Raw genomic sequence first — 27,571 nt, forward strand, 5'->3', positions numbered from 1 at the left:
TTAACCTGTTTGTTCAATACACTGGAGTTTAAATACTCTGTTTGAAATACAAACCCTCTACTTCTACCAGCGGCTTATATGTATATATGTTATATACACTGATATGGGCAATGACCGAACTGGTGAGAAACCCTCGAGTGATGAAGAAAGTTCAAGCCGAAATCAGAAACCAGATCGGTGAAAATGCAAGGGTGAGGTTTGAAGACATCGATGGACTCAAATACTTGAACATGGTGATCAAAGAAACATGGAGGCTTCATCCTCAATCTCCTCTTCTGATCCCAAGAGAAGTAATGTCAGAGTTTCAGATCAACGGTTACACCATTTACCCCAAGACACGTCTCCAGGTGAACCTATGGGGAATGGGTCGTGATCCAAATGTCTGGAAAGATCCAGAAGAGTTTCTCCCCGAAAGGTTCATGGATGGTTCCATCGATGCAAAGGGACAAAGCTTTGAGCTGTTGCCTTTCGGCAGTGGGCGGAGAATATGTCCAGGGATCCTTATGGGGAGTGTAATGGTGGAGACTGCACTTGCAAATCTTCGGTACCATTTCGACTGGAAACTACCAGATGGGATGGCGGTACAAGACATCGACATAGAAGAAGCTCCTGGACTCACCCGTTTACGAGAGAACACCGCTTGAACTTGTTCCTGTTAGATTTTGATCTACAATAAGGTGTTCAGGAGAAGAAGGTTGCAAATAAACAATAAAATGTCAGTCCTAATTGATGCTAAATCGGTTTGGATTCTTAATTGACAGAAAATGTCCAAAAGTCTTACATTGACGATGATATATACACACACTAATACCTATGCATACACATGTATGTATATATATATATATTAATGCACATTACCCATGTATTTATATATTTATTAATACATACGCATGATATACATATATACAACTTATATATATGCATGCGTTACGTATGCATAATATATATACACATCCATATATACATATACATGCATTTATATATAATTGTATAATATAAATATATATTAATGTACACACATATACATGAATATATATGCATATATATATATATTAGTACATGTATATTATATAGATACTATATATACATATATATATACACGTAGTTATGTATACATATATTATATATTATATAGGTAATATATATACGCTTATATATACTGTATACACACAACATATAATTCCACACACAATATACATATATATACCACATATAAATGATTATATATAATTTTTTTTGAAGATTGAGTTTGCATTCATTCTATTTGGTCTGAATCTCCTGAAAATTCTTTGATAAAATTTGTTTTCCGCTCTTTCCTATAAAATATAAAAACATCGAAATCGGAGTAAAATTATACAAAATAATGACTATAAACATATAAATCTTGTTAAATAAAATATAAATTATATACAAAAATATATTAATATATACATGTTATCCAACTCTCTCAAACTTAGCGTTTTGCTCGTCCTCAAAGAAACTAAATCTCGAAAAAGTTGATAAGTAATACTAAATACTAAAAGAGAATCATAGAAATAGACTAGAAATTGAACATGATGCTAATCGAGAACTAAATCAAAGACATTCTATAACTTCGTTCAATCCTAATGATGATATTAGCTAGAGATGGGGTAGTTACTTAGAATTCTTTCGGATTTCGATCAATCTTTACCAAACATGTTCTCAAATATCCTCATTTTTCTTTTGGTACCCTTCCGAAAAATATGTTCCACGCTTCTAGGACATTGAAGTTGTTGAGTAATTTTTTTTTCCTTTTTATTTTTTTAAGATACACACATATGCATATATATATACATGTTCGACCCACAACTTAGACCAAAGTATGTGAGCACTCATGTCTCCGAATGATGTTCATTAACGAGTTATGATGACATATAAATATTGTCATATTTTCACATCGGATGTCTAGCGTATTTCACGATATTTTGTATATTTGTAGATATTCGTTGTACATTTTACTCCGATTTCGATGTTTTTGACATTTTGCAGGAAAAATGAAGCTTTGGGCGAAAATGAACAATTTCTGAGGAAAAGATATGATCCAGAGCAAATCCGAAAAATATTCCGAGTACCAGATAGTCAAAGAAGAAAAGCTTGCACGATCTTGATATTACGAGCTCCATAACCTTCGCAATATAGGTCCAAATCATGCGTAATATATGTCATTAGAAAACTCTTTTCAATAGCTACACACAGACATAAAGAGTGAGCCATTGCGTGCCATATAACTTTCTCCATACAAGTCTAAATTACGTTTGCGATATATCATTGGAAATATATTTTCGATAGCTACACGTGGACACCAAGATCACTTCAATCCGACATCGGAGCCGAAAATTATGAGAGAAACACTATGGCTATATACTTTGATGGCGATAAGAAAACACCTTTCCCCAAAATATGGAGTTCGGGAATCATGGAGGAAAATGAGGAGGAAAATGGGGAAATGTCTTTCTCCTTTTCTTGGCTATAAAAGGGGCACGAAGGGGAGGCTTAGGAGAATCATCCAACACATTAGAGAGTGAGTTTGAAGAGTAAATTAAGAGTTCTTGAGAGAGATCAAATGAGGAGTCAAGAGAAGAAGAAGAGGAGGAGGAAGAAGAACAGTCATATGTAATTATCACTAAGCATTCTCATCTCTCTCTTTAAATTCTTGTCATGAACTTCTATTTGGATGTTGTTTGTATATTTTCCATGATGTGTAAGTAGATTTATCATTGTAGGTTAGGGATTAAGGTTGTGTAAGGATCATGTGAACATACCTATCTTTGTTGAACCTAGAATTTAGTTTGCATAGAGATATGGAACTAAGTTTGGAACTCTTTCATTTGAATAGATGAACATTGCATTGAGAAATGAATGAACATCTAGGAATCATGATGGTGGATTTAATGCTCTTAAGAGTTTCAATCTATTTGAAATCGAGAGATCGGTAGTTGAACTCTTAGGAAGTGAGGTGAAACTCGAGAGAGTAATCCTCTATAACAAGAACTTGAATTTCCCGAATCATAACTCTAGTTACGAAGATATATCTGTAGAAACGATCCTTACATAACCCGTAATTGCCGACACCTACAATGTTTTATAGAATTGTGCTAAGTTTTTGCTTATATTTGCTTTACTTCGTGTTTACTTTCAGTTATAATCATCACCATCACCATTATTGTCTTCGACCGAAACCGAGTAGTAATCGTAATTGCTGTCGTTAAACCACACGTGTCCCTGTGTTCGACCCTAGGTACTACAATTGATCCGTACACTTGCGGTGATTGTATCTAGGAATTAAAACAAGATTAGATCACATCCTAGATTGACATCAAGTTTTTTGGCGCCGTTGCCAGGGACACCACGGTTTTAGCGATATGATTAGAAAACTACTTAGTTTAAGTCATTTTTTTTTCTTTTGTTCGATTCGGTCTTCACCTTTTTTCCTGTTATTGCTCTCTTTGCTTTGAGGATTTTTCCGGTGTATGACAAGGAGTTCTGGGTCACAATACCTAGTTCCCTTTGATCCCGAAATAGAGAGAACCATAAGATAAAACTTGAGATAACACCGAGAAGAGATGGTTGATCACGACATTGTACCTACACCGGGAAATGCGCACGTAAACGAAGAAACGTTTGCGCAATACAACGCCCCACGACATACTGAGCTCTTGTCCGGCATTCGGATGCCGGAGGTGGATATGACGAGATTTGAGCTCACCCCCGCTACAATCCAAATGTTGAGCGCCATGGCCTTCCGGGGTAGGCCAAATGAGGATTCCAACGCACATCTCACTCGATTCAAGATGATGTGTCGTTCCATTAAAAGAGTCGATCAAGTAACCTAGGACGCAATCCGCTTGATCGCCTTTCCATGGACGTTAATAGACATTGCGCTGGACTGGCTCTATGAACTTGAGCCGGATTCCATTCATATGTGGAATCAATTAGAGAGCCAGTTCATTCAACGTTTCTTCTCCCCGCATCGAACTCAAGCTACCTTGAACAGTATCCACTCGTTCAAACAAGATCATGGAGAGACTCTACATGAAGCGTGGAAGAGATACAAGGTGGTGCAGTTGTAGAAGGCGTTTCTCCGTTGTTGTCTTCATGTCATAGTTTAGTGCCTTCACTGCCCAGAACGCCTTGTGCTCTAATTCCACGGGTAGATGGTAGGATTTCCCGTAGACTAGCTAGAACGGAGTCATTCCAGTAGGAGTTTTGAAGGTTGTTCTGTATGCCTAGACTGCATCGTCCAATTTCTGTGACCAATCCTTCCGTGAGCGTGAAATTATCTTCTCGAGTATAGCTTTGGTCTAACGATTGGATATCTCGACTTGACTGCTTGTTTTTGGGTGGTATGGAGTAGTTATGCGATGTCGCACTCCGTACTTCTTCAGGAGTTGTTGAATTATCTGGTTAACGAAATGATTTCCACCGACACTGATGACAACTCGGGGTACACCAAATCTTGGAAAGATGGTGCACTTGAACATCCGAAACACTGTCTTTGCATCATTCTTTAGACTTGCAAGTGTTTTGACCCACTTGGTGATGTAGTCAACGACGACCAAGACATACACATTCCCGCAGGATGATGGGAATTGTCCCATGAAGTCAATTCTTCAAACGTTGAATGGCTCGACCTCAAGGATGTACTGCTGCGACATCTCGTGTCGACGGAAAATGTTTCCCGTTTTCTAGCATGCATCACATGAGGAGACAAACTGATACACGTCTCTGAACAACGTGGGCCAATAAAACTCGACATGTAAGAGATCTCTGCAGTGGTTTTTGATGTAGCAAAATGTCCGGTGTAATCAGAAGAATGACAATGGACAATGAGGCTCTGAATCTCCTCTTCCGGTATGCATCGCCTGAATATCCCATCCTTCCATCGCCTAAAGAGGAAAGACATCCCAAAAATAATCTTGGATATCATGAAGAAATTTCTTCTTTCCATTGTAGTTCAACTCTGGAGGCATCAATCCATGTTGGTTAAATGCTCTATGATGTACTGCTATATGAGCTTTATTTTGATACATTTGATGTATTGACACTTACTATGGTTATATGGATGAGTGTTTGATTCATTACATGTTATGCATACTTTAATATGTTATGAAATCCATGTATTGTTATGAACAATGCTAAACTCCCTAGTCATATATCATTGTGGGAACAATGATGTACTAAGACTAGTATGATATGTGATAGATGATCATAGGTATTGGATACGATCACAATCATAGGTATTCGTTGGAGAACGGAATACTGGAATGACCCGCATGAGATTGTCACATGGACTGACATGGTTCGAGTTGCATGTGATACGGTCTGAGTCAAGTTTATGAAAGAAGTGACTCATGCTTGTTGTGGCCCGATCAACCTCAAGTGTATGGGAGATAGACTCATGTTCCGTTTCTCCTTCATTTAGCAATCGAGTAATCTCCCAAATCGCCTCCCAATTGTTATAGATGTTCTCGTCACCTGTAATCATAGTAAGGGGGAGAGCAAACTAGTGTAGATGGTTAGTTTAAAAGAAATACTAAAACTATACGTAGGACTCAACTCAAATATATACACAAAAGACTCGAAAAAAAAGACAACTCAATATATATACAAGCAAGATCTAGAATCGATAAAGACCTAGAAATAGGCTAACCAGTCCCCGGCAACGGCGCCAAAAACTTGATACGTGTGTACCGAGTCTAGAATTTATAACCCGATTCACAACTCACCGCAAGGATGCGGATCTTCGTAACACGGGGTCGAACGCAAGGATCGATAGCTAAATCTAAACCCTAATCGAGACTAAATCAAAGCAAACAAGTGGAAGTGATGGTGAAAATATGTAGAATCAATAATAACTAAGATGAGAAAGCAATAAAAAACGAGTAAATTATCAAGCAACGATGACTACGGGCGTCGGGATCGTATTCGCATGTACGGGTATATGCTAAGCATGAGAGAATCACGATTATGATTTGTATTCGGGAATCGTCAAACATACCCAAAACACAAACGAATCTCTAACCCATAGTCGTGGATCTACTCACGGTTCATGGAAAACAATAAAAAGCTCAGAGAAAAAGAGATAAAAGAGAGGAGAGAAAAGCTCATGTAGATGTGTAGTCTCCACGATCGAATCTTCCTTCTTCTTCCCGAAATCCCGTGAACTCCTATTCTTCTCTTCACCAAAAGCTCTCCAAAGGTCTGTATCTAAGTGTTATCTAAGTCTCTCCTCTCTTCTAGGACGTGGCTAAGCCTTTTTTATAACCCTAGGGTGGCTCCCAAGAGTCTTTTTCCCTTTAGGACTCTAAAAATTGCGAATTAGGGTTTTTCTCCGTCGGGTCTGGTTCCATATCGAAACGGATCGGTTCCACCTTCTGTTTCTTGGCCTTCTTGAACCGGTCCAAAATAAGTGAACTCGGACCTCTTGAACCGGCCGGTTCCATATGGAACCGGACCGGTTTCACTTTCTGGCAAATTCCTCAGGCTTCACGATGTTGTTCATAACTTTCAGCTCTGATGTTGGGTCTGCGTGATTTTGGAGTCTATGCGAAGCTCTTGAAATGTTCTTTCCAATGGTTAAGTCTCGGATGATTTGGAATTTTGTAGAGAAAGTTACGGATCTCGCAATATGAGTATCTCATCCGAACTTCATCTCTAACGCTCCAAAAACGTTCATTTTCGCATCCAATCATCTTTGAAACCTGTAACTCTGCAAAACTAAAACACAACTGGGTTTTGTGTCCTAACACGCCTAGAATACCTATAAATGTATGTGATTATCTTGTAAAACCTAGACAAACTCTCTTAAAAATATAGAGAAAAATAAGAGTTATCAGTAAACGGCTTCGAGATTTTGGAGAAGTCCTTGATGAACCTCCAATAGAGTCCCGTATGGCCCAAGAAATGTGGATGGCTCTAACATTGTGTGGCGGTGGCGGTTTTCCGATCACCTCAACCTTGGCCTTGTCAACCTCGATCCCCTTCTTTGAGATCTTATGGCCCAAAACGATCCCTTCTCGGACCATGAAATGACATTTCTCCTAATTGAGTACCAAATTCGTCTGTAAGTACCTGTCAAATATTCGAGAAAGATTTTTAAGACACATGTCGAAGGATGGTCTATGAACGGAGAAATCGTCCATAAACACCTCCATCGACTCCTCGATTACATCAAAAAATATATCCATCATGCACTGTTGGAATGTCGTCAAAGCATTACATAATCCAAACGACATACGACGATAGGCATATGTTTCGTACGGACAAGTAAATGTAGTTTTCTCCTGATCATTAGGATGAATGGAGATATGGAAAAAACCTGAGTACCCATCGAAAAAGCAGAAGTACGAGTGTAGAGCGAGGCGTTCTAGCATTTGATCGATGAATGACAGTGGGAAATGGTCCTCCCTCGTGTTGACATTCAACTTACGATAGTCAATACACATACGCCAACCGGTCACCATTCTCGTCGGAATGAGCTCATTCTTCTCGTTGGTGACCACCATCATTCCTTCTTTCTTTGGAACGATCACTTCTTGCAGCATCGTGTTGAGGCGTCGTTGATGCTCAATGGAAATCTTGGATTCGTCCTCCAGATGGATCCTATGCATGCAAAGGGAAGGGTTGATTCCCTTTATGTCCGCAAGTGTATACCCTATGACCATCCTGTATCTCCGGAGCGTATCCAACAGCTCCCGTACTTGAGAATCATCCAAGGAAGAACTGATAATCATAGGGTAAGTTCGGTCTGAGCCGAGAAATTTGTACCTAAGACCTTGTGGTAAGGGCATCAGTTCCACTTCAGGTGCATCTTCTTGACTCCAGTCAGACCTAAGTGGAGAAGGTGTGGTGGCTGGAGTCTCTTTCGATTTCTGGATCTCAGCGGCGGTAGTGGTCTCAAAATCGGCGTCTCCCTCGGAAGAAAGGACATCCTTGATCGGGATGCTCGATAGTCCATCGGGGGTATGTCGGGTGCATCCGATATTCGGCTAAAGGTCTATATATGCTCCTTATCAGCATTGTCCTCGGAGTTCAGGAGCATCATTTTCAGGGGGCGTGATCTTACAGTTGATCAAATACCTCCTCTGTCAAGATTTCGAACATGTCAATGAAGTATGAGGACTCCATGACAGAAGGCTGCTTGAGGTTCTGATCAAGAGTAAACTCCACTATCTCGTCACCTATCTTCATAGTCAGCGTGCCAGCTCTCACATGGATGATTGCATCTGCAGTGTTAAGGAATGGACGATCAAGGATGATCGATACTCTCGAGTCCTCGTTCATGTTCAACACCACGAAGTCGATCTGTACTAAAAGTTTTTCACCTTAAATGGTACATCTTCTAATATCCCAGCGAGATATTTCACCGATCGGTCAGGAAGCTGGAGCACCATCCTTGTTGGCTTCAACTCTCCTACATTCGCCTTCTTGAAGATCGATAACGGGAAAAGGCTAACATTGGCTCCGAGATCACATAACGCTTTGTCAATAGAACATTACCCAATTTGTAGGATATTGAGAAACTTCCTGGGTCGGCTCGCTTGGGCAGTAACTCATGCTGAATTAACACACTGCATTCGCTGTTGAGCGATACCGTCTCCTTTTTCACTACTCGATTCTTCGTGAGTATGTCTTTGAGAAACTTCGTGTAAGATGACATCTCTAGGATGGATTTTGTGAAAGACATGGCGATCTCGAACTTCTTTAGCATCTCGGCAAATCTCATGAATTGTCGATCCTCGTTGTGCTTCTTCAGACGGGATGGGAAAGGAACCGGTGGAGGTCTTGGTGGTAGAGGCATCATCAAGTTGGACAAATCAGTACCCGGCAAGAAAATTTATAATTCAACCGATTTCGTCAAAGTGATCATAAAATCGTGAAAAGCTATTTTACCCACAAAAAAAATCGTGAAAGCTACCGTTCATTGAGTTGAATGCCAAACCCATTGAGTTGAGAAAATTATGATAAATGTGGAATTGTCTCATTTCATCATAACCGCTGATGTGGAATTAATTATGGCATGCTTTCATTTTTTTTTTCATTATGACATATTTCAATATGTTGTATTGTCATTAGTAAGAGGCAATTACCGATATTAACCGTGCAAAAATAATATTATTACGATTATAACATGACTTCAACTGCTTAATTTCTGTTTTTATATTTGAACAAAATTTGTATTATTTAAATACAAAAGAATCGAACCATTATTTTTCGTGTCCCCTATAATTAGATGGTTGGATTTGTCAATTAGACGCATGCTATATATCCTTGATACTATTCTTCTCTCATATATCATGTTGTTTGAATTTTACTAACTACATTGATTTTTTCTTCCTATTTTGAATTTTCTATTTCTAGTAAGATGTGTTTTTGTCTCAATTTGCACATCATAATCATATCCTAACATTTTCATTTTATTAAAGGAAGATTAGGTTAAAAAAATAACTTTTCAATTTTGAATAATCAAAACCTGCACTTTTTTATCTCCAAATAAAACTTGTATCTATTTAAACCATCTGTGTTGAAATGATTAAAAAATTTAATTTTTTTCGTCTGATCAAAGATGCCACATCACCTCCACATGTAATCAAATTTTACACATGAAATATCTAAACTCGAATGGTCGTCTATTGGTAAAAAAAACATACAAACTATGCTTTTATTCTGGATATAAATCTAAACGTATGGAAGGACATTTACTCATATTTTTCTAATCTTTGTGAGAGATATAGTTGGACTAAAGATTTGCTGAACTTACTCTATAACAAAACAATTTACACATGAAGATGACGTGACACCTTTGATCGATCAAACGAAAATTTAGACTTTTAGTCACATCTGTACAAATGGTCCCTTTAATTAAATGTAAGGAGGAAGTTTACGAGTTCTACAAAAAAAAAAGGAAAGAAATTATGGATTTTACAATCCAATTCATTTTCTTCATCGTGGAAAAAAAAATGGCACATGAAAGCTCTTCCAACGATGCTTACTTGGGTTGACATTTTAAATTCAAACTTTTTTCTAAGATACGATATATAGAAGGTTGAGAATGAGCATGAATACTCACGAATGAGAAATAACAATTTAATTAGCATATTGTACTTTTACGTCTCTCTCTCTCTCTCTATATATATAATAGAGAAATAAGAGAAGTTGATTTCTTTATTATTAAGTATAAAACATTACAATATTGATAGATAAAAAAAATCGTATATAAATACCTGAACTTTTGCAAAATTTCCATGGAAGTTTTATATTACAGATATTTATGTAAAAATTTTGCAAAATTTCAAGTATTTATATACGATTTTTCCAATAATAAAATAATATATTTAATCGATAGAAATATCTAGATAAAATCATATCTAATATTATGATAATATTTTAGAGATTGAAGTCAGACTTAGAGATACTCACCATGTTTATGGTGTAGATTCTAATAAACAAACAGAGAATTATTGGATTTTGGTTATTCAAAATAAATATTTATAGGTAAAAAAATAAAATCACAAATATTTTATTTAGTTAATATAAATATCTAGATAAAATCGAATCTAATACACACGTTTCTCTCACGATTTAGTTTACATAAATGATTTTTCAAGGAACTCATATGTTGAGAACATTATCACATATATTTTCTACTATTAATACAAATTACTACCTTTAAACACAGAGTTTATAGAATTAAGTGGTTCATATTGATTATTGAAGTCATACGCTAAATTTCAAGAACGCGTTATTATTTTTATTGGTGAAATTTGAAGATAAACAACCGTTTATGAGATAACTATTGACATCGAGATTAGAAAATTTCCAATCACACACATTACCATAGTTCATATAGGAGTTCAAAAATATAGAACGTATACTAATTTTAGAGTGTTATACTAATTTTATTGTGACTTTCTATTTGATGTGAATTTTTTATTATATCTTAAACAATATTACGAGATATATTGTTTCGTAAATATTTTATCAAATATGGAGAATAAATATTTAAAATATATTGTATCGTAAATATAGAACTTTAAAGTGAAGTGAAATAATTGAAAAATGGGTAATACTTTTCAAGAGAACAAAATTTGATGTTTATAGATTTTTTCAAATACAATGAAAATGTCTTAGTTTTTTTTATCACATTCTCATTTCAATATTGACTTTTTCTATTTTTTAAAGTCGTTTTTGGAGAGAAATACTGAAATAGAAAAATGAATATATGATTAGAGTAATATATAGATTTTAATATATAATTGAAAATAATAATAGATATAACATTATGTCAAATATTGTGTATCTTATTTATTTTTATTACATCTATATTTTTTTAATTCATTTGTTAATTTTTATATAAATATTTGAGTTATTTTCTATGCAATATGGAGATATTAACCGTGCAAAAATAATATTATTATGATTATAACATGACTTCAACTGCTTAATTTCTGTTTTTATATTTGAACAAAATTTGTATTATTTAAATACAAAAGAATCGAACCATTATTTTTCGTGTCCCCTATAATTAGGTGGTTGGATTTGTCAATTAGACGCATGCTATATATCCTTGATACTAGGGGTGGACAAAATATCCGAAAAATTCGAACCGATCCGTTATTCGATTCATATCCGAACCGAAAATTCGGATATCCGGAGTTTACGGATCGGATACGGATATTTATTTGGAGATATTTATCGAATATGGATATTAAATTTGAATTATTCGATATATCCGATCCGATCCGTATTTTGTAATAATATTATTAGATATAAGAATAATTTGGTATGGAGATTTAAAATGCTTAATATTTACATGTTTTTTTAGGGTGATTCAAGAAAAATTTTATATATATTGAGATTTATAATTTTAATTTTTGAATATTAAGATTTATTATATTTAGTGTTTTGAATTTTGAATTTTGAATATATTTGTATGTAATAGATTATAATTGTATTTGTATTTGAGTTGATTTGGAATGTTTAAATTATGAATTTTAAATTTGTGGATATTATTTATCTTAAATAGATTATATATTTTATTTACGTTTGAATTTGTTATTTAATTTAAATTTAAATTTTTATAATATTTTAGGTCGGATACGGATATCCGCAAATATCCGGGATTTTAACGAATATCCGAAATTGCGGATATCTGAAAATTACGGATCGGATACGGATAACAAAATCGAATATTTGTGCGGATCGGATACGGATACGAATATCTCAAAAATCCCGGATATCCGATCCGTGCCCACCCCTACTTGATACTATTCTTCTCTCATATATCATGTTGTTTGAATTTTACTACATTTTCTGTCCATTTTTTTTCCCTACATTGATTTTTTCTTCCTATTTTGAATTTTCTATTTCTCCTTTCTAGTAAGATGTGTTTTTGTCTCAATTTGCATATCATAATCATATCCTAACATTTTCATTTTATTAAAGGAAAATTAGGTTTAAAAAAATAACTTTTCAATTTTGAATAATCAAAACCTACACTTTTTTATCTCCAAATAAAACTTGTATCTATTTAAACCATCTGTGTTGAAATGATTAAAAAATTTAATTTTTTTCGTCTGATCAAAGATGCCACATCACCTCCACATGTAATCAAATTTTACACATGAAATATCTAAACTCGAATGGTCGTCTATTGGTAAAAAAAACATACAAACTATGCTTTTATTCTGGATATAAATCTAAACGTATGGAAGGACATTTACTCATATTTTTCTAATCTTTGTGAGAGATATAGTTGGACTAAAGATTTGCTGAACTTACTCTATAACAAAACAATTTACACATGAAGATGACGTGACACCTTTGATCGATCAAACGAAAATTTAGACTTTTAGTCACATCTGTACAAATGGTCCCTTTAATTAAATGTAAGGAGGAAGTTTACGAGTTCTCCAAAAAAAAAAGGAAAGAAATTATGGATTTTACAATCCAATTCATTTTCTTCATCGTGGAAAAAAAAATGGCACATGAAAGCTCTTCCAACGATGCTTACTTGGGTTGACATTTTAAATTCAAACTTTTTTCTAAGATACGATATATAGAAGGTTGAGAATGAGCATGAATACTCACGAATGAGAAATAACAATTTAATTAGCATATTGTACTTTTACGTCTCTCTCTCTCTCTCTATATATATAATAGAGAAATAAGAGAAGTTGATTTCTTTATTATTAAGTATAAAACATTACAATATTGATAGATAAAAAAAATCGTATATAAATACCTGAATTTTTGCAAAATTTCCAAATACATACATGAACTATAAAACTTTCATATAAATACTTAAATTTTTCAAAACTTCTATAAAAATATTCATATTTTTAAAAATCTTCCAAATTAAACAATATTCATTAACGGTGTTTAACATGTCCGAATGTTAAGTCATCAATTTTTTACGGATTCCGTTACAAATTAAACATTGTTAATGAATTTTGGTTTGATTTGGGAGATGTTTAAAAGTTTGGGTATTTATATGGATGTTTTGAAAAAATCAAGTATTTATATGGAAGTTTTATAGTTCAGATATTTATGTGAAAATTTTGCAAAATTTCAGGTATTTATATACGATTTTTCCAATAATAAAATAATATATTTAATCGATAGAAATATCTAGATAAAATCAGATCTAATATTATCATAATATTCTAGAGATTGAAGTCAGACTTAGAGATACTCACCACGTTTAGTGGTGTAGACTCTAATAAACAAACAGAGAATTATTGGATTTTGGTACAATGCCGCGTTTTTCCATCCTCTCTCGGTGTTGTTTTCGATTTTGTTTGGCAGTTTTCTCGATTTCAGGGTCGAAAGAAACTAGATTTTCTGACTCAGCACTCCTTGTCATATACTGGAGAAATCATGTGTACAAAACGGATGAAACAACAATGAGAAAAGGTGAAGATCAAATTGAACAAAAGAAAAAAATGGCCTAAACAAACACTTTCCTAATCGTATCGCTAAAGCCGTTTTGTGTTCCACGGCAACGGCGCCAAAAACTTGATGTCGATCTAGGGAGTGATCCAATCTTGTTCTATTTTCTAGACACAACTACCGCAAGTGCACAGTTCAATTGTAGTATCTAGGGTCGATTACAAGGACACGAAAGCTTTTGCAATGACAATTCTGGAATTTATTCAGTATCGGTCGGGGTAATAATTGGTTGGTGATGATGACAATTAAATGAAAAATACTAACAATGTGTGTAATACGATTCAATTAAAATATTATAGATATTGGGATTTATGGGTTACTTAAAGATTATTTCTGCAGATTTATCCTAGTAAATATGGTCATGGTTCGGGGAATTCAAGCCTACTATAGAGGGGATTACTCTCTCGAGTTTCTCTTCTCACTTCTTAAGGGTTATATCTACCGGTCTCTCGGTGCGTAATAGAATAAAACTCTTAAAAGCATTAAACATGCTGTCATAATTCCTAAGTGATACAACAATCTATCGATGCGAAAATCACTCAGATAAACGAATGGGTTCCGAGTTTAAATTCCATATCTCTATGCAAATTTAGGCCCTAGAGTTGGCAATTCAGGTGGCCAGCAAGATATGGAGAATTAAGATTCATTCGTTTAAACCAAACCGTAATTCCATAATTACTAAAATATTAAACACACATAATCTCTACAAACCCATAAATCTCTAATTTACAATAACAAAAACTACTCACACATGACGGTAAAAATAACAACAACAATAATTAAACCGAGAAGGGAGAAAAAAAAATGCTCAGATGTGGCAGTGTCTTCCTCTTTACTCTAATCTTCTATCGCCTGTCGAAGCCTCTGAATTTCTTTATCACCCTCTGTTCTCTCCTAAGCTTTTTATATACAAAGGAGAGATACACAAAGCTTAGAAGAAAATAGAGAGTGAGAAAGAAATGCAGAGACTTCGACAGACGATAGAAGATTAGAGGAAAGAGGAAGATACTGCCACATCTGAGCATTTCTTTTCTCCTTTCTCGGTTTAATTATGAATGTTTATTTAATTATTGTTGTTGTTATTTTTATCGTCATGTGTGAGTAGTTTTTGTTAATGTAGATTAAGATTTATGGGTTTGTAGAGATTATGTGTGTTTAATATTTTTTAGTATTTATGGAATTATGGTTTGGTTTAAAGGAATGAATCTTAATGCTGCATATTTTGCTGGCCACCTGAATTGCCAATTCTAGGGCCTAAATTTGCATAGAGATATGGAATTTAAGCTCAGAATCTATTCGTTTATCTGAGTGATTTTCACATCGAGAGATGGTTGTATCACTTAGGAATTATGACAACATGTTTAATACTCTTAAGAGTTTTATTCTATTTTGTACCAAGAGGCCCGTAGATATAACCCTTAAGAAGTGAGAAGAGAAATTCGAGAGAGTAATCCCCCCTATAGTAGGCTTGAATTCCCCGAATCATAACCATATTTACTAGGATAAATCTGTAGAAACGATCTTTAAGTAACCCGAAATCCCGATATCACAATATTTTACTTGAATCGTATTACACCCCTTGTTAATATTTTTCATTTAATTGTCATCACCATCAACCAAGTATCACCCCGACCGATACTGAATAAATTCTAGAATTATCATTGCAAAAGCCTTCGTGTCCATGTGATCGACTCTAGATACTACAATTGAACTGTGCACTTGTGGTAGTTGTATCTACGAAATATAACAAAATTGGATAACTCCCTAGATCGACATCACCTTTCCCTTCGCTCGATATTGAATCACCGTCAATAGGCAGTTTCCTTCTGAATATGCCATTTATACCAAAGGAGAAAAGGTTTTGCTCAAATCCACCGGAGATTGTTCAAAGCGACTTCTGTAGTTTCTCGACCATAAAGTCATATACTTTTCGCAATTTTGGTCGGTACTCTCCCATATGGCACAATCACGGAGAGCTTGTGAAGGCATCTGTGAGGCAATTTCCCAATTTGGTGTAAATTTTCCGATGACCAGAAGCTTCAGGGCTTGAAGGAAGGTTGTATTTCGAGTTTTTAACTTTTTTTTTTCAAAGATCAAGGAGAGAAGTATCATGAAAAGAATCAAGAGGAGGAAGATAGAACGGTTGTCGACAAAGGTTCATCTAGCAACCGCGGGGGTTGAATGTCCAGCCACATTGCTTGTTATGCGATACAACGAATGACGCCATCGGCTACCTAAGTTTTTAGCTATGAATTCACCAAGGCAATCTGGGCCTGTGCGAATACAGCCGCATAAACAGATCGTTGCACTTTTGGGGTCGAACAAAAGGATTGACGGGCTTCAAACACTAAGCCTAATTGAGACTAGTTCGAGCAAGTAATGATGGTGGTTTTGGAGATAGAGAGATGAACATTTGCAGAATGACAAGGGTGTTATCGATGATAAAGGCTATATGGGTTCGGGTTCTTTCCATATATGTCATATATGGATGGCTCTTAAAGATTGGAAAATCTATGTGACTTCACTATGGTTTGTGTGATTCAAACTAAAACTCGAGTTTGACTCTCTCGATATCTAAACCCACTACCCATAAGTATAACTATATTCACCTATCATTCGATAATCCCAACACGGTCATAGATGCAATACACACACTATAATGATCCTTACACCTCAAAACCTCATATCCTTACGTGGTTAGGTTAGCTTATTTGTTGATTAAGGTACCTAGACCCATATCCCTACGTGATCTTAGTGACAATGCACAAATACTTGTACTCATATCCCTATGTGATTAGGTTGTTCATTCATCTCAATCAAAGTACAAATTAACACAATCTACAAACCAAAGGTATAGTGAAATATCATAGATCAAAGTGTAAAATCACGTCAATCCATGCATGGCAAAAACTCTAACCCGTAGAAAGAGTCATGAAAAAAATGAAAACACAGGAAAAAAGAAAGAAATTAAAGAGGAAGGATACTCATAAATGATTATCCCAATCTACAATCTTCTCTTCCAATTCTTTGATCTTCAAAATCCCTCTTTTTTCTCCTTTGGGCAAGATTGGCACCCAATTTTCAGAAGAGGTGAAGTTGGGCTTTTATAGGCGCTCCAAAACCTAATTTTTCTGATAAGTGTTTCGGCCGAGTTATGATTAACTCGGGCCAGGCTAACTCTCTAGAGCCTTTGGTCTTTGTGTTGAAATCTGTCCAATTCAACATCAAACCTGACACAAAAGAGGTAAAAGTCTGCAGCTAGAAGATTCATCCTTTTAACCAGTAAAAGTGTTGGTTTAGTCTTTTGTCTGATAGTCTTTGTTTTGGAATATTTAGAGCCTTGTTATCTATGTTTTTAGCTGTGCTAAGTTACGTTTTTGGAGTATGTTTTTGGGGCTCTAAATCTGTATTTGGAAAGCAAATATGTTTGCTTCTATTTTAACTCTTTATGTATCCAGAAAATTCTGTAATATGAGTGTGCAATTTTCAGACTATTTTTCTCATCTTCTTCGTTCTTCTTTCTCTCTACATTTCCTGAAAACACTAAAGCCATTGGTTTTTTTCTTCTAAGCTTAGTGAATTTTTTCCTGCACAATGCACAATTGATTTTTCTGGTTTAGAATGAAGCTGTTTTCTCAATTTATAACAGCTTCTAACATGGTATCAGAGCGGTCATCGAGCTCGGGGATGTTCGCATAATGCACTATCACCACCATTGCAAGAATCCAGCAAGAACCAGCAAGAAGTGAAGCAAGAACGTGGAGAAGAAAAATTACAGCAAGAATATAAGCAAAAGGCTACAGGAAGGAAAAGAAGATGCAAGGAACTCAACAACAAATTTTACCAATCTTTGATGGAAGAAACTATACTTTCTGGACTGCAAAGATGAAGACAACCTTGAGGTCAAGACGTCTTTGGAATGTTGTAGAGCAAGGCATTCCACCAAAACCAGAAGTTGGTGAAACTCCAACAGAGGAAGAAGTTAAAGCAGTGGAAGATTGGGATGAACTTGATATAAAAGACCAGCTGGCACTCCAACTTATTCAAGGTGCAGTTTCAGAAGAAATTTTTGGCGAAATCTCTGAAGTAGACACTGCAAAAGAAGCTTGGGATGTTTTACAAACAGAGTATCAAGGAGATACAAGAGCAAAGAAAATCAGACTTCAGAGATTGTGGAAGCAGTTTTATGCGCTACAACAAAATGAAGGTGAATCTCTTAGAAACTACATGAAACGGATCAGGGAGCTAGCCAATGAGATGAAAGCTCATGGTGGAGATCTGGTTGAGAATCTGGTTGTGTCAAAGATGTTGTGCTCTTTGGAAGAAAAATATGACGCTATGGTAGGAGTGATTGAGCAAACAAAAGATCTGGATACACTCACTTTGCAGGAACTTTTGAATGCTCTACAAGCTCAAGAACAAAGGTTTGATGACAGAAAAGAAACAAGTTCAGAGGGAGCATTTCAGGCTCGATTTAAAGGGATCAAGATATCCAACAAGGGAGAAGCAAATAGAAGTTCTGGAAACTTTAAAAAACCAGAACAGAGAAAAGGAAAACGATGGTGTTTTTACTGCCATACCAAGCTCTTGGAGCTTGTTTTAATCCGTAAAGAGCCTTCTTGAGTTTCAGCACTTTATCTTCTACTCCTTCAGAAATAAAACCAGGTGGTTGCTCAACAAAAATCTCTTCTTCTAGCTCTCCATTAAGGAACGCCGATTTCACGTCGAGTTGGAAAAGTTTCCAGCCCTTTTGAGCAGCTACAGCCAGCAACATTCTAATGGTTTCATGTCGAGAAACAGGCGCAAACGTCTCAAAATAGTCGACTCCATATTGTTGTGTAAATCCTTTCGCCACTAACCTCGCTTTGTGTCGAGTAACATTGCCTTCCGCATCCAGCTTCAATCTGAAAATCCACTTAACATCCACAACATTCTTCCTTTCTGGTCTTGTGACTAATTCCCAAGTTCTGTTTTTCTCGATCATATGGATCTCTTCTTCCATTGCCTTGATCCATTCTTGATGTTTTACAGCCTCTTCAAAAGAGCTTTGGCTGTAACAAACTCAGCTGAATCAAATCTTTGGCATAGAAGATTCGGTCATTTGGGTTCTACATATCTCCAAGTATTGCAGAATCAGAAACTTGTTTCTGGCTTGCCTAATTTTAAGGTGACTAAAGAAGTTTGTGAGGGTTGTTTGGTTGGAAAACAACACCGGGAACCTTTTCCGAAGGAAGCACAACATAGAGCGAGCAAGAAACTTGAGTTAATCCATTCTGATGTATGTGGGCCGATGGAGACAGATTCGTTGGACGGCAGCCGGTATTTTCTGACCTTTATCGACGACTTTACTCATATGTGTTGGGTTTATTTTCTCAAGAGCAAGTCTGACGTGTTTTTAAGATTTAAGAAATTTAAAGCACTGGTGGAAAATCAAGCAGAGACTAAGATCAAGGTCTTGAGAAGTGATCGTGGGGGAGAATATTCATCTAAAGAGTTTGAATTATTTCTGGAACAAAATGGTATTGAGAAGCAGTTTTCTGTTTCGTATTCTCCACAGCAAAACGGTGTTGCAGAGAGACGAAACAGAACAATTATGGAGATGGCTAGATCGATGTTAAAAAGCCAAGAACTGCCTCTCAAGTTCTGGGCTGAAGCTGTATATACAGCTGTGTATATACAGAACCGAATGCCGACACGAACGCTTAAAGATAAGACCCCGATTGAAGCTTGGTGTGGGTACAAACCATCTATTGCTCACTTCAGAACCTTTGGATGCATCTGTAATATACATGTTCCCGATCAGAAGCGATGTAAGTTGGATGACAAATCTAGAAAGGGGATATTTGTTGGCTACTCAAGCAGCAGTAAAGGTTTTAGAGTTTATATGCTGGACAAAAATTCCATCGAAGTGTCACGAGATGTCATCTTCCAAGAAGACAAAATCTGGAATTGGAGCCAAGAAACGGAGATACAAAAACATGTCATTTCGCCTTATATCTCTGTCTCTCAGCAACTCACAAGACGCCAGCAAGATAATACAGAAAATTCTGAAACAAATCCAGCATATCAAGATGAAGGCAACTCCAGCGAGCCAAGGAGACCCAGATTTCGATCAATGGAAAATCTGTTGCAAGACACACCAAGGGTTGAACTAGAAGAAACTGTAGATGTTGTAGAAGCATGTTATCTAACACATGAAGAACCTGGCAGCCTTGAAGAGGCTGTAAAACATCAAGAATGGATCAAGGCAATGGAAGAAGAGATCCATATGATCGAGAAAAACAGAACTTGGGAATTAGTCACAAGACCAGAAAGGAAGAATGTTGTGGATGTTAAGTGGATTTTCAGATTGAAGCTGGATGCGGAAGGCAATGTTACTCGACACAAAGCGAGGTTAGTGGCGAAAGGATTTACACAACAATATGGAGTCGACTATTTTGAGACGTTTGCGCCTGTTTCTCGACATGAAACCATTAGAATGTTGCTGGCTGTAGCTGCTCAAAAGGGCTGGAAACTTTTCCAACTCGACGTAAAATCGGCGTTCCTTAATGGAGAGCTAGAAGAAGAGATTTTTGTTGAGCAACCACCTGGTTTTATTTATGAAGGAGTAGAAGATAAAGTGCTGAAACTCAAGAAGGCTCTTTACGGATTAAAACAAGCTCCAAGAGCTTGGTATGGACGTATAGATACATTTTTTCTGGCTGAAGGTTTCGAAAGGAGCAAAAATGAAGCGACGATTTATACACAATGCCAAGGTACTGAAATTTTGGTTGTGTGTTTGTATGTTGATGATCTTATAGTTACAGGAAGTAACTTACAGCTGATGAACAAGTTCAAAGCAAGAATGATGGCAGAATTTGAGATGTCTGATCTTGGAGAATTGAGTTTCTTCCTTGGGATGCAGATTATTCAAAGTGAGAATGGGATTTTCTTAAATCAGAGGAGTTATGCTCAGAAATTAATCAAGAAGTTCGGTATGGAAAACTGTAAGAGTATCGGTACGCCGTTGGCGCCATTTGGGAAGAATACAGAAGATGCAGAATTTATGCAGAATCCAAGTCTGTATCGAGGATTGATAGGAGGGTTGTTGTATTTGACTTCTACAAGACCGGACATTATGTTTGCAGCATCTTACCTATCTCGATACATGAAGTAACCGACAGAGAAACAATTCAGAGATGCCAAGAGAGTGCTGCAATATATTCAAGGCACAATCGAATTGGGAATTCGGTACGAAGAAGTTTCTGAACCTGAATTAATTGGTTTTTCAGATAGTGATTGGGCAGGTTCGAGGGAAGATAGCAAAAGCACCACGGGTTACTGCTTTACCATTGGAAGCGGCATTTTCTCATGGCAATCCGCCAAACAAGGGACTGTTGCACAGTCTACAGCGGAGGCAGAATACATGGCGGTTTGCGCAGCAACAAATCAAGCAATTTGGCTGCAGAGAATGTTGACAGATTTCGGGTTTGAAGTTCACAAAGGGATTCCTATCCTTTGTGATAACAAATCGGCAATTGCGATAGGGAAGAATCCAGTGCAGCATCGGAGAACAAAACATATTCAGATCAAGTTTCATTTTGTTCGGGAAGCTGAGAAGAATGGAGACATTAAGCTGAAACATTGTCCGGGAGAAGATCAAGTCGCCGACATATTTACGAAGCCACTCGGAACTCAAAGATTTGAAGAGCTACGTAAGAGACTTGGTTTGAAGCTGAATTGGGACAAGAGGGAGTGTTGAAATCTGTCCAATTCAACATCAAACCTGACACAAAAGAGGTAAAAGTCTGCAGCTAGAAGATTCATCCTTTTAACCAGTAAAAGTGTTGGTTTAGTCTTTTGTCTGATAGTCTTTGTTTTGGAATATTTAGAGCCTTGTTATCTATGTTTTTAGCTGTGCTAAGTTACGTTTTTGGAGTATGTTTTTGGGGCTCTAAATCTGTATTTGGAAAGCAAATATGTTTGCTTCTATTTTAACTCTTTATGTATCCAGAAAATTCTGTAATATGAGTGTGCAATTTTCAGACTATTTTTCTCATCTTCTTCGTTCTTCTTTCTCTCTACATTTCCTGAAAACACTAAAGCCATTGGTTTTTTCTTCTAAGCTTAGTGAATTTTTTCCTGCACAATGCACAATTGATTTTTCTGGTTTAGAATGAAGCTGTTTTCTCAATTTATAACAGCTTCTAACACTTTGTTCTCTTGATTCGGACGAGTGTAGACTTGACTCGCCTGAGATATGTTCTAGACTTGGCTGTTGTCATCAAGACCTTTGAGTTGGCTCGACGGGATTAAACTTGGTTTGGTCTGAACCAATATTTTTTTTTTGATTATCTGGAAATTTACCGGGCATTTGGCCCAACTACATCTCATAGAGAACCGGAAAAGTCCAGGTGAAACCTCTTTCCACACTTGAATTTGAACTCAAGATAAGAACATGTTTTGCATGTTCTCTTACCATTAGACCATCCAAGCTGGACTTGGTCTGAACCAATTATTTGTACAAAACTGTTCAATGTTCCGTTACTCGCTTTTCTACTCATTCATGTCCCGGGACTTGTGTTGTGCTCTCGTGAATTTGTATTTAATTGTAAAATCCAACCACGTATGGTTTTGATGTCTATGGCGGGTGTGTAAAATGCATATAATCTTGGTCAAAACTCTAGATAAATACCATCTCAAACTTTTATTGAATCTCATATATTTTATAAAATTCGATTAATAAAAAATATAAAATTATAAAATACAAATTATTTAAAAATAGTTAAAAATATTAATTTTTGTAACAAAAATTATTTAATGATAATAAATAAATTCAGTGACATTTTTATGTAATAATAATAATATTTTAAAAAGAATATATAAATTATTAAAAAAATTTATAGATTAAATTCAAAATTAAATTTGAATTAATAATAAGTTAATGATAAAAATAAATTTTGTAACGTAATTAATTTTTAATTATAGATATTTATGTCTTTAATAACAACAATGTTGTATAATAATTAATATTATTTTTAAAAGAAATAGATGTAGAAGCTGAAAGGATATTTTACCAAATTTCTGTTTATTTAGTTTTTTTAATAATTATGTATAATTAAGAGAAATAATTATTTCTTATATCAGGCCCAAAATTTATGGGACTATGTTATAGTACACCACTTATTAAAAAGACGGTCCTACAAATACCCTCAAATATATATATGGTGAAAACGAGTTATCAATACATATAGTAGGTTAATTAATATAACTATATAGAGAGAGAACAACGTAAACCTAAAGAGAAGGTAAGTGCAGCCACTAATTGGAAATCTAGTCACACTTGGTTACATACATTGTACCTTGTAAGAGAATCCAATTAATATTGACAATTTTGGTTTTTTCTTCTCTTGATTTAGTTGTTTATGACAAGCAAACAAATTAAAAAGGAAAAATATTTATAAAAAAAAAATCCGCAAGGAAATATTCTCAAGTCCCTATTTTTCTTACCTTTTTTTCTCCATAGCATTAAAATAGTTGACACAATTGTGCTTTTTAGGTGGGATTCATTTGCTATTTTATTATATAATATAAAATATAAATGATATGTTAGGTGAATAAATTTATATTTGTTTGTTTTAAATGTAATCAGCTAAAATAATGATACGTTAGGTGTGATTAATTGATCATGTGACATATAAAAGGAAATAGGTTTAGAGATTTAGTATAAATATGGTGTATTGTTCAGATTTTTTTTCATTAAAAATAGTTCTAAACATTTGTTGTTCCTAATCCTCTTTTTATATTTCTTTATAAAAAAATATCCAAATTCATTCACATCATATAGTCTCGGTGTATTCTGTATGCTTCTGATCTCTCTCTCTCTCTCTCTCTTTTTCTTATCATCTAAAAGCAAACTATGCTTCCATGGCTTTCACTTCTTCTTCTCTTTCTTCCTCTCCTCCTTATCATCGCCGTGAAACGGAGACAGGGACAGCTACAACCGCCCGGACCACCACAGCTTCCGGTGATCGGAAACTTACACCACATCGGAAAGTTGCCGCATCAAACTCTCTGGAAACTGTCGCAGAAGTACGGTCCCGTGATGTTCCTGCAGCTTGGAAGAGTCCCCACTGTCATAGTTTCTTCCCCTGAAACGGCGAAACAAGTCTTGAAAGTTCATGACATCCATTGTTGTAGCCGACCTCTCTCGGAAGGTGCCTATCATAATTTTCCCATCTATCGGAACAATATTCATTTCGATTGAAAGGAAGGGTTTGAGATTTGTAAAATGGGTATCTTGAAAATTTTCTTCTGCATAGTAAAGTTTTGTCCTTTTGACAGGTACGAGGAAACTGTCCTACGATCATCTCGACGTTGCTTTCTCTCCCTTTGATGATTACTGGAAAGAGGTGCGAAAGATTTGCGTTCAGGAACTCTTCTCGACCCAACGAGTCCACTCGTTTCAACCCATCAGAGACGAGGTAATCCAGAAGCTAATTGATTCCATTTCCGAGTCAGCCTCTACGAATTCTCTGGTCAATCTGAGCCAGAAGCTAATGTCTTTAACCGCAAGCTTGACATGCAAGGCATCGTTCGGGATGAGTTTCCAAGGAAGTAAGATTGACAATGACAGGTTTCAGATGTTGGTCCATGAGGCATTGCAGATGTTGGGAAGCTACTCTGCTTCAGATTTCTTCCCGCTGGTAGGTTGGATCTTCGATTGGTTCACGGGTTTACATAGACGAAGAGAGAAAATCGTGGGTGATCTCGACGCATTTTATGAAGAAATGATAGATCTGCATCTTCAAGAAAACAGACAAGGGGATGAAGATTTCGTCGATGTGCTTCTGAAGTTGGAGAGGGAACAAGCTGCTTTAGGGAATGCCCAGATCACAAGAAACCATAGCAAAGCCATCTTAATGGTAAGTCCGATTCAAATCAAAGTTCAATTTGATTCTGACAAGTAAAGTGCTAAACTTTGACAAAATCTGTCTGCTTCAGGACATTCTTCTGGCAGGAATTGATACTTCTGCAATAAGCATGACGTGGGCAATGACCGAACTGGTGAGAAACCCTCGAGTGATGAAGAAAGTTCAAGCCGAAATCAGAAACCAAATCGGTGAAAATGCAAGAGTGAGGTTTGAAAACGTCAATGAACTCAAATACTTGAAGATGGTGATCAAAGAAACATGGAGGCTCCATCCCCCATCTCCACTTCTGATCCCAAGAGAAGTAATGTCAGAGTTTCAAATCAACGGTTACACCATTTACCCCAAGACACGTCTCCAGGTGAACCTATGGGGAATGGGTCGTGATCCAAATGTCTGGAAAGATCCAGAAGAGTTTCTCCCCGAAAGGTTCATGGATGGTTCCATCGATGCAAAGGGACAAAGCTTTGAGCTGTTGCCTTTCGGCAGTGGGCGGAGAATATGTCCAGGGATCCTTATGGGGAGTGTAATGGTGGAGACTGCACTTGCAAATCTTCTGTACCATTTCGACTGGAAACTACCAGATGGGATGGCGGTACAAGACATCGACATAGAAGAAGCTCCTGGACTCACCGTTTACAAGAGAACACCGCTTGAACTTGTTCCTGTTAGATTTTGATCTACAATAAGGTGTTCAGAAGAAGAAAAATAAGTGGATTAAGGTTGCAATGAACAATAAAATATCAGTTCTAATTTATCCTAACTCCTAAGTCGGTTTGGACAACCATTCTACCTTCTTCCTCTTGCTTCTGTTCCTTACACTTCTCTCCTTAATCTCTGGACAAAAAAAGGGTTTAAAAACTCGAAATATAACCTTCCTCCAATCCCTCGAAGCTTCGGATCATCAGAAATTTGCAACAGATTGAGGAATTTCCTCATAGATGCCTTTACGAGCTCCCCATGATTGTGTAAAGACAACGAATCATGGAGAAAATATACGAATCCGCTTTGAAACAATCTCCGGTGGATTTGAGCGAAACCCTTTTCTCCTTTGTTGGTACAAATATATTACTCATACTGATCTCGTGGCAATAAAGTTTTAAACTCTTTTTCATATCTGTGTTGATCACGATAAGACTCCCGTGGTTTGTCCTTCAGATTGGTCGACGGCTTAATCGTGAAACCCAAAGACCCGAAATCGAAGAAGACTGATGAACAGAGAAGAACCCTAATCCCCAAATCTCTCTCTCTCGCCCTTTTTTTTCCTAGCTTTTTGGTTTCTTTCTACTTCTACAAGTTACAAACCTTTAGTAAAAGACAAATATACCCTTCATGAAAGCAATGGGCATCTTTGATCGATGCATGAACACTAGTCCCTAATAATAATTAGGGGTAATCGGTAAACTATGACAAATATATTATTTAGAAATCTATATATTTTTTTTATTTGTAAACTATATTTTTTTAAATATTTTTGACAAAAATACATTTACTTTATTGTATAATTTTAATATTGTCATTTAGCACCCGAAAAATATGCAGCATGAAAAACATATTTTTTTGGAAACTGTGTTATCCGCGAGAACTGTTTTTTATTTGGAACAACTGTTTTTCATCCGGGAGAACCCGTTTTTATACGGGAGAACTGTTTTTCGTCCGCAAGAATCTGTTTTTTGTCTGAGAGAGCTGTTTTTTGTCTAAGAGAGTCTGTTTTTTGTCCGGGAGAGCTGTTTTCATCCAGGAGAGTCTGTTTTTGTCCGGGAGAACTGTTTTTCTTCCGGAAGAGTCTGTTTTTTTTCGGGAGAACTGTTTTTTGTTCGGATGAAAAAAATAGTTTTTCCGAATAAAAAATAGTTCTCCCGAATGAAAACATATTCTTCCGAAAGTTCTCCCAGATGAAAAAACAATTCTCCCGGATAACACAATTTCCAACAAAATTTGTTTTTCATGTTTTATATTTTTCGGGACGCTAGATGACAACATTGAAATTAGAAAATAAAGTAAAGATATTTTGTCAAAAAATTATAAAAAGGTATAGTTTGCAAAGAAATAAAAAAAATATATAGATTTCCAATGACATGTCATATTTGGCACACTGACGCAAATTTTCTCTAATAATCAGGCGTTGCTTACAATTTTATTTCATTTGTGACGCTCGAAGTCGTGACATATTTGTTTACGTGCCCAATATAAAAATCAAAATAACAAAGATAACCATAGGATATGGACGAACGGTTCGGTTTGAGTTAATCGGTTAGTTAATTCGAATTCGGTTATTTCATATTTTGAAAACTCGTAATCAAATAGTTATTAAATTTTATTCGGTTCGATTCCATTCGATTATAGTTTATCTATTTAAAATTATAACTAAATAAAAATTCAATTATAATATTAAAAAAGTTTCCAATAGTTTATAATAGAACAATATTGAAACAAAATGTAGTCTAAAAACCATCATTATGATCTTAACATATAAAATAAAAAATATATAAATTCATATCATAATTTATTTTGATATAAAACAACAAAATAAAAAGATTTCACAAGTAAACATTCTTCTCTTCAAATATTAATATCACAAACTTTAAAAATAAAATAATAATGAAATAAATAAAAAATAATAAAATGATGATTAAATTAGGGATATATTTCATATATATATATATATATATATATATATATATATATAT

At 35.6% G+C, this 27,571-nt stretch overlaps 4 protein-coding genes across 5 annotated transcripts; 2 read left to right on the plus strand and 2 right to left on the minus strand.

The window, feature by feature from the left end:
* The first annotated feature begins 90 nt into the window (after positions 1-90).
* On the plus strand, positions 91-25,995 carry LOC104825674 (cytochrome P450 71B37-like). Its single transcript, XM_010558046.2, has 2 exons — positions 91-677; positions 25,572-25,995. Exon 1 carries the CDS (start codon positions 111-113, stop codon positions 642-644), a length of 534 nt encoding a protein of 177 aa, XP_010556348.1. The 5' UTR covers positions 91-110; the 3' UTR covers positions 645-677; positions 25,572-25,995.
* Positions 6,246-8,810, minus strand: LOC109117187. 2 transcript variants are annotated; one of them, XM_019203995.1, is made up of 2 exons: positions 7,348-8,810; positions 6,246-7,092 (listed from the first exon to the last, which is right to left on the minus strand). In XM_019203995.1, the coding sequence occupies exons 1-2, from the start codon at positions 7,809-7,811 to the stop codon at positions 7,062-7,064; spliced, it is 495 nt and encodes a 164-aa protein (XP_019059540.1). In that variant the 5' UTR covers positions 7,812-8,810; the 3' UTR covers positions 6,246-7,061. The 2 variants fall into 2 exon arrangements, with proteins under 2 accessions (XP_019059540.1, XP_019059539.1); XM_019203994.1 differs by having other exon boundaries at positions 7,340-8,810.
* LOC104825731 lies at positions 8,083-8,821 on the minus strand. Its single transcript, XM_010558102.1, has 3 exons — positions 8,593-8,821; positions 8,412-8,500; positions 8,083-8,325 (listed from the first exon to the last, which is right to left on the minus strand). The coding sequence occupies exons 1-3, from the start codon at positions 8,819-8,821 to the stop codon at positions 8,083-8,085; spliced, it is 561 nt and encodes a 186-aa protein (XP_010556404.1).
* On the plus strand, positions 23,844-25,636 carry LOC104825673 (cytochrome P450 71B10-like). Its single transcript, XM_010558045.2, has 3 exons — positions 23,844-24,167; positions 24,295-24,875; positions 24,955-25,636. The coding sequence occupies exons 1-3, from the start codon at positions 23,870-23,872 to the stop codon at positions 25,558-25,560; spliced, it is 1,485 nt and encodes a 494-aa protein (XP_010556347.1). The 5' UTR covers positions 23,844-23,869; the 3' UTR covers positions 25,561-25,636.
* Positions 25,996-27,571: the final 1,576 nt, after the last annotated feature.

The sequence above is a fragment of the Tarenaya hassleriana genome, unplaced genomic scaffold, assembly GCF_000463585.1.
Source record: "Tarenaya hassleriana unplaced genomic scaffold, ASM46358v1 Cleome48, whole genome shotgun sequence".
Lineage (NCBI taxonomy): Eukaryota > Viridiplantae > Streptophyta > Magnoliopsida > Brassicales > Cleomaceae > Tarenaya > Tarenaya hassleriana.